The sequence below is a fragment of the Schistocerca nitens genome, chromosome 11, assembly GCF_023898315.1.
Source record: "Schistocerca nitens isolate TAMUIC-IGC-003100 chromosome 11, iqSchNite1.1, whole genome shotgun sequence".
NCBI lineage: Eukaryota > Metazoa > Arthropoda > Insecta > Orthoptera > Acrididae > Schistocerca > Schistocerca nitens.
Window position 1 is genome coordinate 73,144,592 of NC_064624.1, and position 14,581 is coordinate 73,159,172.

Here is a 14,581-nt window from a genome sequence, read left to right on the forward strand (position 1 = left end):
ATTCCATGTCTTAGTTATGTCTGATTGTACAGACACAGCTGGTTAAATACCGTAACATCAAAAAATATATGTAAGCCAATAACACCTTACTTTCACCTCTTAGGGTCTTGTTTTTGTAATTGCAGTTAACGATGGACCTTGCTGTTGGTGGGGAGGCTTGCATGCGTCAGCGATAGATCAGACCGTACCGTAGGTACAACCACAATGGAGGGGTATCTGTTGAGAGGTCAGACAAATGTGTGGTTCCTGAAGATGAGCAGCAGCCTTTCGAGTAGTTGCAGGGGCAACAGTTTAGATGATTGACTGATTTGGCCTTGTAACGTCAACCAAACCGGCCTTGATGTGCTGTTACTGCAAATGGCTGAAACCAAGGGGAAACTACAGCTGTAATTTTTCCCGAGGGCACGCAGCTTTACTGTATGGTTAAATGATGATGGTGTCCTCTTGAGTAAAATATTCCACAGGTCAAATAGTCCCCCATTCTGATCTCTGAGCAGGGACTACTCAGCAGGGCGTCGTTAACAGGAGAAAGAAAACTGGTGTGTGGAATGTCAGATCCCTTAATCAGGCAGTTAGATTAGACAGTTTAAAAAGGGAAATAGATAGGTTAAAATTAGATATAGTGAAATTTGTGAATTTCGGTGGCAGGAGAAACAAGACTTCTGGTGGGGTGAATACAGGGTTATAAATAGAAAATCAAATAAGGGTAGTGCAGGAGTAGGTTTAGTACTGAATAAAAAAAATAGTAACGGTATAAGCTACTACGCACAGCACAGTGAACGCATTATTGTAGCCAAGACAGACGCAAAGACTATCCCTACCACAGCAGTACAAGTTTACATGCCAAATATCTCCGCAGATGAAGAGATTCAAGAAAAGTATGTGCAATAAAAGAAATTATTCAGATAGTTAAGGGAGACGAACATTTAATAGGAGAAAAAAGAGAAGGAAAAGTAGTAGGTGAGTATGGACTAGCTCGTAAGGAATAAAAGAGGAAGCTGCTTGGTAGAATTTTGCACAAAGCATAACCTAATCATAGCTAACACTTGTTTTAAGAATTATGAAAGAAGGCTGTACACGTGGAAGAGGCCTGGAGACAGTGGAAAGTTCCAGTTGGGTTACATAATGGTAAGACTGATATTTAGAAATCAGGTTTTAAATTGTAAGACATTTCCAGGAGCAGGTGTGGACTCTGACCACAATTCATTGGTTATGAACTGTAGATTAAAAATGAAGAAACTGCAAAAAGGTAACATTTAAGGAGATGGGACCTGGATAAACTGAAAGTACCAGAGCTTGTAGAGAATTTCAGAGAGAGAATTACGGAAAGATTGACAAAAATAGGGGAAAGAAATGCAGTAGAAGAAGAATAGGTACTTTTGAGAGATGATATAGCGAAGGCAGCAGAGGATCAAGTAGGTAAAAAGGCGAAGGCTAGAAGAAATCCACAGAAAAGAAATTTTATTGATGAAGGAGAAAATATGAAACTGCAGTAAATGAAGCAGGCGAAAAGAAATATAAACGTTCCAAAAATGAGATCGGCAGGAAGCGCGAAATGGCTAAGCAGGTACGGCTAGAGGACAAATGTAAAAATGTAGAGGTATATATCACTAGGGGAAAGACAGATACTGCCTACAGGAAAATTAAAATCACCTTTGGAGAAAAGAGAACCACCTGTATGAATATCAAGGACTCATGGAGAACTAGTCCTAAGCAAAGAAGGAAATGCAGAAAGTTGGAAGGAGTATATAGAAGGGAACTCTACTTAAGGGCAATATTATGGAAACTGAAGAGGACGTAGATGAAGATGAAATGGGAGAGGTGATACTGCATGAAGAATTTTACAGAGCACTGAAAGACCTAAGTCAAAACAAGGCACCAGAAGTAGAAAACCATCCATTAGATTTATTGATAGCCTTGGGGGAGCCAGCCACGATGAAACCATCTGGCGAGGAAGACGAATGAGACAAGTAAAATAGCCTCAGTCTTCAAGATGAATATAATAATTCTGATCCCGAGAAAGCAGATGTTGACAGGTGTGAAAATTACTGAACTATCAGTTTAATAAGTCACGGCTGTGTAATACTAACACGAATTCCGTATAGCCAATTGGAAAAATTGGTAGAAGCCAACCTTGGGGACGATCAATTTGGATTCCGTAGAAATGTTGGACCATGCGTGGCAATATTGTCCCTACGACTGATCTTAGAAGACAGATTAACGAAAGGCAAACTTCCATTTCTAGCAGAGAAAGCTTTTGACAATGTTGACCGGAATACATTCTCTCAAATTCTGAAGGTGGCAGGGTGTGTTGTGCGATATTCTTTGTAAGTTAATATTTCATTATGATTAGTAAATGAACGATTCTCAATAATAACACTAATAACAATAGTAATAGCTATTGCAATATTTACAAACATATAGTACATAGCATTATGTGACAATTACTTTAATAATAAATGCAACAATAGTGACAATAATGAATGCATGCTATTTCAGGAATGTCAGTCTAATTAACAGAATGATAGACAATTATCTCCACACGTTTTGTCACATGTCAGTAATGAGATCCAACAGTAATATATTGCACCATTACAGTGGGAAACATTTATGGAGAACAGACCCATTCAGCTGGAAAGACGACAGCTTTTCATCAACTATATATGCCGAAAAAGTCTGTATTCTAATATACCATCCATGGTACTTGAAATGAAGGTTCTACATTGGTCATTGAAGGTTTGTATTTAAGATCCTACCTATCTGAAGCATTTTATTTTGTCTTGCGTACTGTTCGTTTTCATACAATGTGTCCCTCTTCAGGCAGATTCAGATTCACGTTTCTCCTGTCCATCCTCTAGACCAATCAGTCCTTTCCTCCCTGATGGAAGAATCTGTGTTTATCATACATACATGTGGTGTTACCTGTTTTTATTATACTGTTCACAGTACTGGGAGTTGCAGCCACATAAGCTAAGAACCGAGCTGCCCATCTGCTGCTTTGAGAATTTTAGTGGTCCTACTATATTTTTCTTCTTTTATGTAACATTGTGATGAGACTAAGATACAAAGGATCAAAAACGGTTATATCAAACTAGATGATGAAAGACATCATTTAACTAGGTGACCTTGATGTTATGGAGGAAAACGTTGGTATAATTTTCCTTATAGCTTCTCGATGACAGGAAGCACAACATGTTACGAACTAATGGACAAGTGTGTGTGGTACTTGATGTAACTAGAGGTTTTGTATGGTTCTAAACACCAACAACAGTGGCCATCTAATGTCGTTGCCACCATTGTGTTTGTTCTTACCTTTTTTAGCATATGGGACTGCTTTACGTCTATCTATTGTTTCACAGTCCTATTTATGTGTCTTCTGTATTTCTATTCCATTGCACTTCTTATCAGGTGAGAACGCTAACATTTCCTTCCAGTTTGGAACGCTATTAAATCTAAATAACGCATCTTTTGAAATTAAACAAAATTCATGTACTGTCGCTTCTTATCCTTACAACCCGTGATCTGGATACAGCCATTGACATAAAATGCAAAAGCTACTAGGATAAAGATCCATGCAATGTGCCATGCTTAGCTGTGGATGATGGTGAGATGTTTAACTTACCATGGTCATGTGGCATTATTAATTCTCCAATATTTGCTGCCATTCTTGCCGCATGATCATCTTGCAGCGTTTCCCCTGAAATTAAAAAAAAATCCCCTGAAAGTTATCATAAAAGATATTTTCTTATTTAAAAAATATCCAAAAATTTTTGGTACTCAGAGCCACTAGGTACACAGACATTTGAAAATGAAACGAATATTTGTTTTCAACATTTTAGCTTTTGTAATGTCTCAATCACTTTCTTGTATTTTGAAACTTCTGATGTAATTTTTTACTTCCAGTGTGTGCAAAACAGATGTAATTCTTACAGCTTCATCATCATAAAAACAGAAAATTATTTTCTTTCAATTTATTGTCAGTGTGTGTTTCATTAACAATGTATCACATTTGTGACTCCCGTTATATTTCTGGAAAAATATGGAAAATTTTTACTGATTTCGTCAGTTGGTAGAGCACTTGCCAGCGAAAGACAAAGGTCCCGAATTTGAGTCTCGATCTGGCATACAGTTTTAATCTGCCAGGAAGTTCCATATCGGCGTCCACTCCACTGCTCAGTGAAAACCTCATTGTGGATTCATCCCCCAGGCTGTGGCTGAGCCACGTCTTCGCAATATCCTTTCTTTCAGGAGTGCTAGTTCTGCAAGGTTCGCAAGAGAGCTTGATTTCCTGTGTTATTATCACGGGACTAACATTAATAATATGTGCATCTAATTCTGTTGTGGTTGTTCACTTTATGGAATTTCATGTAAGTAATGTATTTTACATATTTCGTGGTCTGGAATTGCAGATTTACGAAAGTAGTGTGCAGTGTTGAGTGGCAAGTTCTGTCTTTCCTGTGGCCAGCAAGTCATGGTCGGTAGCTTGTTCCACTGGTGCCATGTGAGGGCAGGCCAGCAAGCACATCATGGCCACAGCTGGGACCAATGGACAAGACACAGTCAGTTGGTGTGGGCTCCATTGTGTTTGAATTATATTTATAGATCTGTACTGGGGTGCCAATTGATTTATGTTTCATAATGTTTCTATAATGTGAGGTTCAACAGCCATAAAGTGTTTTATAAAATGCTTTTTAAATACCAGCTGTCTACCGGTTTTGGTAATAACCACCCTCCAGAATGCCTATGAACATCAACATTAATGATTTAGGAATGTACAATTCCTAGACAAATTACAAAACTCAACAAATATACGGTTGCAAAATTCATTTTTGTACTTACTGCGTAATACAGATTACTTAAAAGTATCCCATACTCCATTGAAGCTGAACAATATCAAAATTATCTACTGATATTGTACAAACACCTGACATAATTTGTCTTAGAATACTGACAGTCATATCTCATGTCAAACAGACAGACGTCACAGGTAAAACAAGACGAACAATTACGGGAAGTTTCCTGGCAGATTAAAACTGTGTGCCCGACCGAGACTCGAACTCGGGACCTTTGCCTTTCGCGGGCAAGTGCTCTACCAACTGAGCTACCGAAGCACGACTCACGCCCGGTACTCACAGCTTTACTTCTGCCAGCACCTCGTCTCCTACCTTCCAAACTTTACAGAAGCTCTCCTGCGAAACTTGCAGAACTAGCACTCCTCAAAGAAAGGATATTGCGGAGACATGGCTTAGCCACAGCCTAGGTGCGAAACTTGCAGAACTAGCACTCCTGAAAGAAAGGATATTGCGAAGACATGGCTTAGCCACAGCCACAGCGCAGGAGAGCTTCTGTAAAGTTTGGAAGGTAGGAGACGAGGTGCTGGCAGAAGTAAAGCTGTGAGTACCGGGCGTGAGTCGTGCTTCGGTAGCTCAGTTGGTAGAGCACTTTCCCGCGAAAGGCAAAGGTCCCGAGTTCGAGTCTCGGTCGGGCACACAGTTTTAATCTGCCAGGAAGTTTCATATCAGCGCACTCTCCGCTGCAGAGTGAAAATCTCATTCTGGAATTACAGGAAGAATGCGTCAGGAGTCAGGTTATATCAGAGAAAGTAAATTTGTACTGCATAGGTAACACAATAACATAATTCTGCTGCAGTGGTAATGTGAAGGAACAGAACATCTTTACCGACGTCGTTGACTGAGTGTAAACAAAAAGAGAGGAATATTAATACTGGAATTTACACTAAAATCTGTCGCAAGATAAAAGCGGAACCACATATCAGTGAAACCAGATATTATTACAACAAATGTGTACACCTGGTTCAGAGCGCAAAAGAAATTATGTAATAAAAGCAGTAATGTTAGTCTAAAGAGCAACAACGAATTTCCTTTTGGTACTTCACTTACAACATCCCTTTTTTTTTACTTAAGTGATATTTTTCAAAAGAGACTGTATCTACCGTATTAAATTAAAACAAACAGTGCTGTGCAATTGCGTATATCGTTTCAATACGATCAGTTATATAGTTCTATGTAACGTAATAACAAACTTCAAAATGTATTTTTTTCGTGACACCGCTAAAATTTCCTTTACCTCATATTTTAAGGGCTACTCTTGAACAACAGAAGACAATCAGCAGCTGAGTAGGAGGAGACATGTAAGAAAACGACATATATGCTTCATAGGACGATAGTAATCGATATATAAAAAATAATTCCTATATTAACACACAGTAGTAGCAAAAAACAAATTTTCTATTCAATGTGGTACAATGACAGTGCTAAAAACCACCTAGGCATCAGGTTACACATCTTCATTATTAACTGTAATGGATATACAGAACAGTAACTATCATGGCATAACATTGACATCTATACTATTGAGAAAATTTAGAGAACTGGTATTGGAAGTTGACTGCCAAACTAGTCTAATGCTGCCAACATACATTGCGCACAAGAACCATGAAGTTGTGGATATTAAAACAATCCATGTCTAAAAACAATCTAATCATTATACTTTTACCTATTTAAAGACAACAGGGTAAGGAGATGAACCCAGTCAGATTATATACAACAAATATTGGTCATAGGTATCATTACTGTATAATACAATGAGACTATATCAGTGTTCGTTTCGTGACCACAGATGAACGATAAATAAATAAAAGATAATCACACAAATACCAGATATTACGTATTTGGTGACAAACCGTATCACATCCAGGCCATGAACATTGCCCCTAGCACAACTTCTATATACAGATACCACAAAGACCCAAATTTCTTAATAAAACATAATTACAGTGGGCATACATTTCATATAATAATAAGGTATCTTATCTACCTATAACTATAAGAGGACCATAACATGCAAAAAGGAGTTTTGAGATCAATAGTAGAAATACACTACGTAATCAAAAGTATCTGGGCACCTGGCTGAAAATCACTTACAAGTTCGTGGCACCCTCCATCTGTAATGCGGGAATTCAGTATGGTGTTTGCCCACCCTTAGCCTTGATGAACGCTTGCACTCTCGCAGGCGTACGTTCAATCAGGTGCTGGAAGGTGGGGAATGGCAGCCCATTCTTCACGGAGTTCTGCACTGAGGAGAGGTATCGACGTCGGTCGGTGAGGCCTGGCACGAAGTCGGCGTTCCAAAACACCCCAAAGGTGTTCTATAGGATTCAGGTCAGGACTCTGTGCAGGCCAGTCCATTACAGGAGTGTTATTGTCGTGTAACAGCTCCGCCACAGGCCGCGCATTATTAACAGGTGCTCTATCGTTTCGAAAGATGCAATCGCCATCCCCGAATTGCTCTTTAACAGTGGGAGGAGGCAAGATTGTGCTTAAAACATCATTGTAGACCTGTGCTGTGATAGTGGCACGCAAACCAACGAGGGGTGCTAGCCTCCTCCATGAAAAACACGACCACACCATAACACTACCGACGCCGAATTTTACTGTCAGCACTACACACGCTGGCACATGACGTTCACCGGCCATACGCCATACTCACACCCTGCCATCGGATCGCCACATTGTGTACCGTGATTCGTCACTCCACACAACGTTTTTCCACTGTTCAATGTTTAATGTTTACGCTCGTCAACCCAAACGAGGCGTCGTTAGGCATTTATCAGCGTGATGGGTGGCTTATGAGCAGCCGCTCGACCATGAAATCCATGTTTTCTCACCTCCCGCTAAAACACCCCAACGACTCCCTTAAGGTCAATTAAGACAGAATATCATAATATGAAGTAGGGAAGAGTTATCTTGGCAAATACGACATCTTTGCCGATAAGCTAACACCAAGAAGTTTTGATAACAACAACATTATACATCACTGAGAGTTTTTGTTATGAAAATTGCAATTAATATCTTGAAAGCTAAGTCCAAGGTGATGTTAGTCAGAGATAACTTTTATGTGGAAGAGAGTTTTAAGCGCAAACGAGAAATTCAATGCGGTTACAATACTGTTTCGCAGAAGAAGTCGCTTGCTGGCTGTCGTCCTGTAAGGACGTGCGAGAACAATTCTTGTGAGAGTACGGAACGCGACGAGATTGTTTTGCGTTCAGAAGTGTTTCTTGCGTGACGTGATTCACGAACTTCGGAAACTGATTTTCTAAGCAGAGACAGGAACTGATAGACGCGTTTAACCGTGTAAAACGGGTTAATTGAACTTTATTGACGAAACTAGTGAATATTGGAACTAAAAGAAGAGTGGATAGTATATCAAAGGACTACACTCGATTAGTCTCGAGTAGGACACAATTACACGACTTCTCGAAGATAATACAATTACGCTGAAGAGTTAAGTTGTAATTGTCAAGAAACTTAATTTTAATAGAAGTGACTTTACCAACCAACTGCGTGTGAGTGTGGTGCGAAAGTTATAAGGTATTTAGTGGACAAGGAACAATAAACTGTTCGTTCCAAGTGAAATATCAAGCGTGGACTACATTACTAAGTGATGTAATCGATGATGGTTAACCAACGACTGTTCAGCAGGGACAATTTAATCTGAATATCAAAATACCTACTTCATTAATTGAAAAGAGAACTTTTGAACTTTTTTTTAACATTACGGCGTAGGTTTACTCAGACGTGATCAAAGAGTATCTGTGGATCTCGCTTCATACAGGTTCTACAACTCCATAGCAACGAGCCAACAACGTACGAGAAGACTGTTTCCTCGCAATTGGTGGTGTGTACGATGCGGATGAGATAAGATTTAACAACTACTGCATATCCGGGCAATGAATCATTCAAGCTTAAATCACAAGAAGCGTCCGTCGTACGAGTTCGCATTTCGGTCTCCCGTTCGCCAACGGGGACCTACGTCATGGCGCACCGTGTCTCAACTCGACTGCGAGAGCTGTGGCAGTAGCAGCTCTACGGCGCCCACAGTATCAGCACGCGGTTGGAGTGCAGGGACGCCACAACGCCTAACTGTCACAGTACTTGCAGAGGATCCTGATGCAGTTCGGAATTCCGTGTGATGGTCTGGAATGATGTCTACCTATTACGCATTACCACCGTCTTCAACTGTCGGCAGTCTCTGTCAGTCAACGCACAATGTCGACCTGTACCCTTTTGTGCTGTACGTGTCCCTTCATGTTTCCACTTCACTATCACATCGGAAACAGTCGATCTAGGGATCCTTAGGAGTATGGAAATCTCGCGTACAGACGTGGGACACAAGGGAGACCCAATCACCTGACCACGTCCGAAGTTCTGTGGAGCGCCCCATTCTGCTCTCTCACGATGTCTAATGACTGCTGAGGTTGCTGATATGGAGTACCTGGCAGTAGATAACAACACAATGCACCTAATATGAAAAACATATGTTTTTGGGGGTGTCCGAATACTTTCCATCACATAGTGTATCTCACTTCAAGGTGTTAGGCCAAAAGCAGCAGAAATGAAAACATTTTCTTTAAAAAGAGAGGAATTATACAAGCTACGAGTCTGTTAACCTAAGTGAATCCACAACAAATCTAAAAAGATAAGTTTATTGATTACAAAGATCACAGTACAATGAAACATAAGCCAAGTATAAAATGTATATACACGATAACACCTATTTGAAACCACATGGCAAAGATTTTTGCAAAGATTTTTGAATTCTTGCGGTAGCTTACTAAAAATGGATGCAGCAGTATACTGCCCACCTTTCTACACAAGAGTTAAGGAAGTCCGATCCAAATGCAGGTTGGATTTATGCCGAGTATTAACTGAGCGAAAGCTGCTTATGCTTGTGAATGGGCTGATATTGTTAGCAAGGAACGACAGTGCAGAATATATATATACTCAAAATACCCAGACTAGTGAAAAGGAGTCGACAAGAGTTTTGCGAACTAACACCACTTATTGCCCGAACCGCCCGTTTCTGAGCCAAAAATATTCTTTTAGAATGGGGAGAGTTACCCCAAAATATAATACCATACGACGTAACAGAATGAAAATAAGCAAAGTAGACTAATTTTCGTTTTAGACAATCACTTACTTCAGATAACGTTGGAATAGTAAAAATGGAAGCATTGAGTGTCTGAACAAAGATCCTGAACGTGGGCTTTCCGCGGCAGTTTAGAATGTATCTGAACAACTAGAAATTTGAAATGTTCAGTTTTGTTAATCATATCCCCATTCTGTGAAACTAGAACGTCGGCTTTTGTTGAATTGTGTGTTAGAAACAGTAAAAACCGAATCTTACAGTGATTTAGCGTTAGTTTATTTTCTACGAACCATGAACTTACGTCACGAACTGCACTATTTGAAACCGAGCAAATGTTGCACACAACATCCTCTACTGCCAAGCTAGTGTCATCAGCAAGCAGAAATATTTTAGAGTTACCTGTAATACTTGAGGGCATAACATTTATATAAACAAGGAACAGGAGCGGCCCCAAGTCTGATCCCTGGGCCCTCCCCATATGACGTTACCCCACTCAGACCCTACAGCACAGCCATTCTCAACACTATTCTCTGCTGTTGAAGTAAGAGTTGAACCAATTGTGAACTACTCCCCAAATTCCGTAATGATCCAACTTCTACAGCAATATTTTGTGATCAACGCAATCAAACGCCTCAGTCAAATCAAGAGATACGCCCAGCGTTAGAAACCTCATGTTTAAGCCCGCATCTCGTGGTCGTGCGGTAGCGTTCTCGCTTCCCACGCCCGGGTTCCCGGGTTCGATTCCCGGCGGTGTCAGGGATTTTCTCTGCCTCGTGATGGCTGGGTGTTGTGTGATGTCCTTAGGTTAGTTAGGTTTAAGTAGTTCTAAGTTCTAGGGGACTGATGACCATAGATGTTAAGTCCCATAGTGCTCAGAGCCATTTGAACCATTTTTGAACCTCTTGTTTAATCCATGTAGTGTCTCAGAGAGAAAAGAGAATACAGCATTTTCAGTTGTTAAACGGCTTCTAAAGCCGAACTGTAGGGGGCAGGAGTTTCGAGGGGGGAGACTGTACGATGTCGAATGGCGCGCTTTGCCTTCCCTGCTGTGAGACAGTCCTTCCTGGCATCTTTTTGCGCTTACGCCATGAGATGGCAGGGCAACAGGCATGTGACTGCACCGCGTGTAGCTGCATCCCAGGTGGGGCAGTGGTGGATGACAGGAAGTCAGCTGGTGCAGATCCAGAAACAGAAAGCCTGCCGCCAGCTGGTACACCAGGCAGCTGTCTACAGGACATCACCAACGGTCAGCACAAGTGTGGCCGCCGTGTGGGCACAGACAGTCTGGCGAAGAGGTGGTGTGTTTCCCCAGCGCAGTGGACGGCGATTCCAGAGCATATGGCGAAAGGGGCTTCTGCATTTCAGAACGAGCATTACCTACATCTCCCTACCTACCTACCTATCTACATTAAATAATCCAGTATAGTGTATAGTCCAGAGAGCAACTGGTGCATTCAGTGTACTGGTTCCCAAATAATATTACACGCTGGAAGTTGGTGGCTGTACGGCGATGTGCTATCGTCTGTGCGGCGGTACTCTTGCCACACAAAAATGTTCTCTAAAGGCGACGGCCATTTTGAGTGTGTCAATTACATGTCGTGAGCTTGATTTTTTTCTGTTTATTGCAATGTATGTGATGTTGCATTATTTGCACTGTACGAGAGATTGATTTGGCCGATTTGCATACAGATGTAACCTAGTTACTTTGCTATGTGCGAGTAATTCATTGGCACTATGTCATCAAAAGTATACGAACACCCGCAAAAGCATACGTTTTTCATATTAGGTGCATTGTGCTGCCACCTGCTGCCAGGTGCTCCATATCAGCGACCTCAGTAGTCATTAGACGTTGTGGGAGAGCAGAATGGCGCACTCTGCGGAACTCATCGACTTCGAACGTGGTCAGATGATTGGGCGTCGCTTGTGTCGTACGTCTGTATACGAAATTTCCACACTCCTAAGCATCCCTAGGTCCACTGTTTGCGATCTGATAGTGAAGTGGAAACGTGAAGGGACACTTACAGCACAAAAGGGTACAGGTCGGCATTGTCTGTTGACTGACAGAGACTGCCGACAGTTGAAGAGGGTGATAATGTGTAATAGGCAGACATCTATCCAGACTATCACACAGGAATTTCAAACTGCATCAGGATCCACTGCAAGTACTATGGCAGGAGCGAGCTGAGAAAACTTGGATTTCGTGATTGAGTGGCTGCTCATAAGACAAACATCACGCCGGTAAATGCCAAACGTCGCCTTACTTGGCGTAAGGAGCGTAAACATTGGACGACTTAACAGTGGAAATACGTTGTGTGGAGTGACGAATCACATCACGGTACACAATGTGGCGGTCTGGTGGCAGGGTGTGGGTATGGCGAATGCCCGGTGAACATCATATGCCAGCATGTGTAGTGCCAACATTAATATTCGGATGCGAGTGTTATAGTGTGGTCGTGTTTTTCATCGAGGGGGCTTGTACCCCTTGTTGTTTTGCGTGCCACTATCACAGCACAGGCCTATACCGATGTTTTAAGCACCTTCTCGCTTACCACTGTTGAAGAGAAATTCGGGGATGGAGGCTGCATCTTTCAACACGATCGAGAGCACCTGTTCGTAACGCACAGCCTTTGGCGGAGTGGTTACACCACAGTAACATCCCTGTAATGGACTGGCCTGCACAGAGTCCTGACCTGAATCCTATAGAACACCTTCGAGATGTTTTGGAACGCCGACTTCGTGCCAGGCCTCACCCACCGACATCGATACCTCTCCTCAGTGCAGCACTCCGTGAAGAATGGGCTGCCATTCCCCAAGAAGCCTTCCAGCACCTCATTGAACGTATGACCGCAAGAGTGGAAGTTGTCATCAAGGCTAAGGGTGGACCAACACCATACTGAATTCCAGAATTACTGATGGAGGGCGCCACGAACTTGTAAGTCATTTTCAGCCAGGTGTCCGGTCACTTTTTGATCACATAGTGTTTATGATTTTTGTACATAGGACTGTATGGAAGTATATTCAGATCAATGTGTAACAATGTAAGTTATCCTAATTAGACTTTTGAGTCCTCTTAGTGTCCTATGGATACTAGTACATTAATATTTTTCTTGTTTTTGGCTGTATGTTTTAATTATTACTGTTGCTACCAAATTCTGTGAGCTAAGGTAAGTGACTTTAATTGTCTTTGTTGAACTGTGTTTCGTTGTATTGAAGGCATTTTGGTTGTTCTTGTCTGAGTGTTGCTTCTGGAACTATATTACCTGGCAACTAATCTATGTTTGCTTCGTACTATTCCGCAGTAAAGAAGACTTTATTTTTATAAATTAGCCCACATCAGCACAGCCTCCAGCCCAAACCCTTCTCTATCCAAATCACATGCTATACTCGAAAGTTACACTTACAATTGTAGCTGGAAAAGTAATAGCAAAGGAAATCAGTCACGTGTGTAAATGATAAAACCGGGTTTGAGGACGAAAACGGAAAGCGTTATGGGTTCTTGAAGATGTTCAGATAAGGTGTGTTTACATGAAGTCTAACGAAATGGTTCAAATGGCTCTGAGCACTATTGGACTTAACATACGAAGTCATCAGTCCCTTAGAAGTTAGAACTACTCAAACCTAACTAATCTATCACACACATCCATGCCCGAGTCAGGATTCGAATCTACGACCGTAGCAGCAGTGCGGTTCCGGACTGAAGCACCTAGAACCACTCGGTCACAGCGGCCGGCCACATGAAGTCTAATTTCAGGAAAGCAGATACAGATTTTGACGCACTTGTTCTCCAAGCATGACAGTACTGTCTTGCTTCCTTCGCAAAGACTTTGAAACTGATTACAGTTTATCGAGTAATAAAGTTGTTACACAGTATATGATGGTTCTAAAGTTCTTTACAAAATCAGATGGTCATGGAATCATAAGATTCACAGTGGATGTAAATAACGAGAAGCAGACAGACTCCTCATTCAAGAGATTAGAAATGAAGACTGTGGTAGTTACAGCACCACAGAAAACATCTCCTGACACTGTGATCTCTTCTGACTGAGTAGTAAACGTAGGACTTTTTCCAGATAATATTTAAAAAATTATACTTTTCTTACTTATTTAAATAATATTTATTGATAATGCACGAATTTTCATCTTAAGAATCTACATCTACATCTACATAAATACTCCGCAGCTCCCGTAAGGTGCGAGGCGTAAGCTACCTGCAACACTACTTGTCATGTTCCCTCCTGTTCCACTCTCAAACAGAGCGACGGAAAAACGACTGTCTGTATGGCTCCGTATGAACCCTAATTTCTCGTGTGTTATCTTCCTGGTCGTTACTCGCAAAGTATGTTGGCTGCAGTAGAATGGTTCCGCAGCGGTTCTACGAGATACAGTCTGGAACCGCGCGACCGCTACGGTCGCAGGTTCGAATCCTGCCTTGGGCATGGATGTGTGTGATGTCCTTAGGTTACTTAGGTTTAAGTAGTTCTAGGGGACTGATGACCTCAGCAGTTAAATCCCACAGTGCTCAGAGTCATTTGAAACATTTGAATAGTTCGGCAGTCAGCTTCAAATACCGACTCTCTAAAGTTTATTAATAGGGTTTCCCGAAAACAACGCCGCTTTCCCTCCAGTGATTCCA

General features: G+C 41.5%; 1 protein-coding gene across 1 annotated transcript in view; it reads right to left on the reverse strand.

Moving 5' to 3' along the window:
• Positions 1-14,581, reverse strand: part of LOC126212940 (uncharacterized) — a 483,964-nt gene that overhangs the window by 414,866 nt on the left and 54,517 nt on the right. Inside the window, exon 4 of the mRNA XM_049940457.1 lies at positions 3,623-3,697. Coding sequence (XP_049796414.1) covers positions 3,623-3,697 — 75 coding nt within the window. The remainder of the gene's footprint in view (positions 1-3,622; positions 3,698-14,581) is intronic.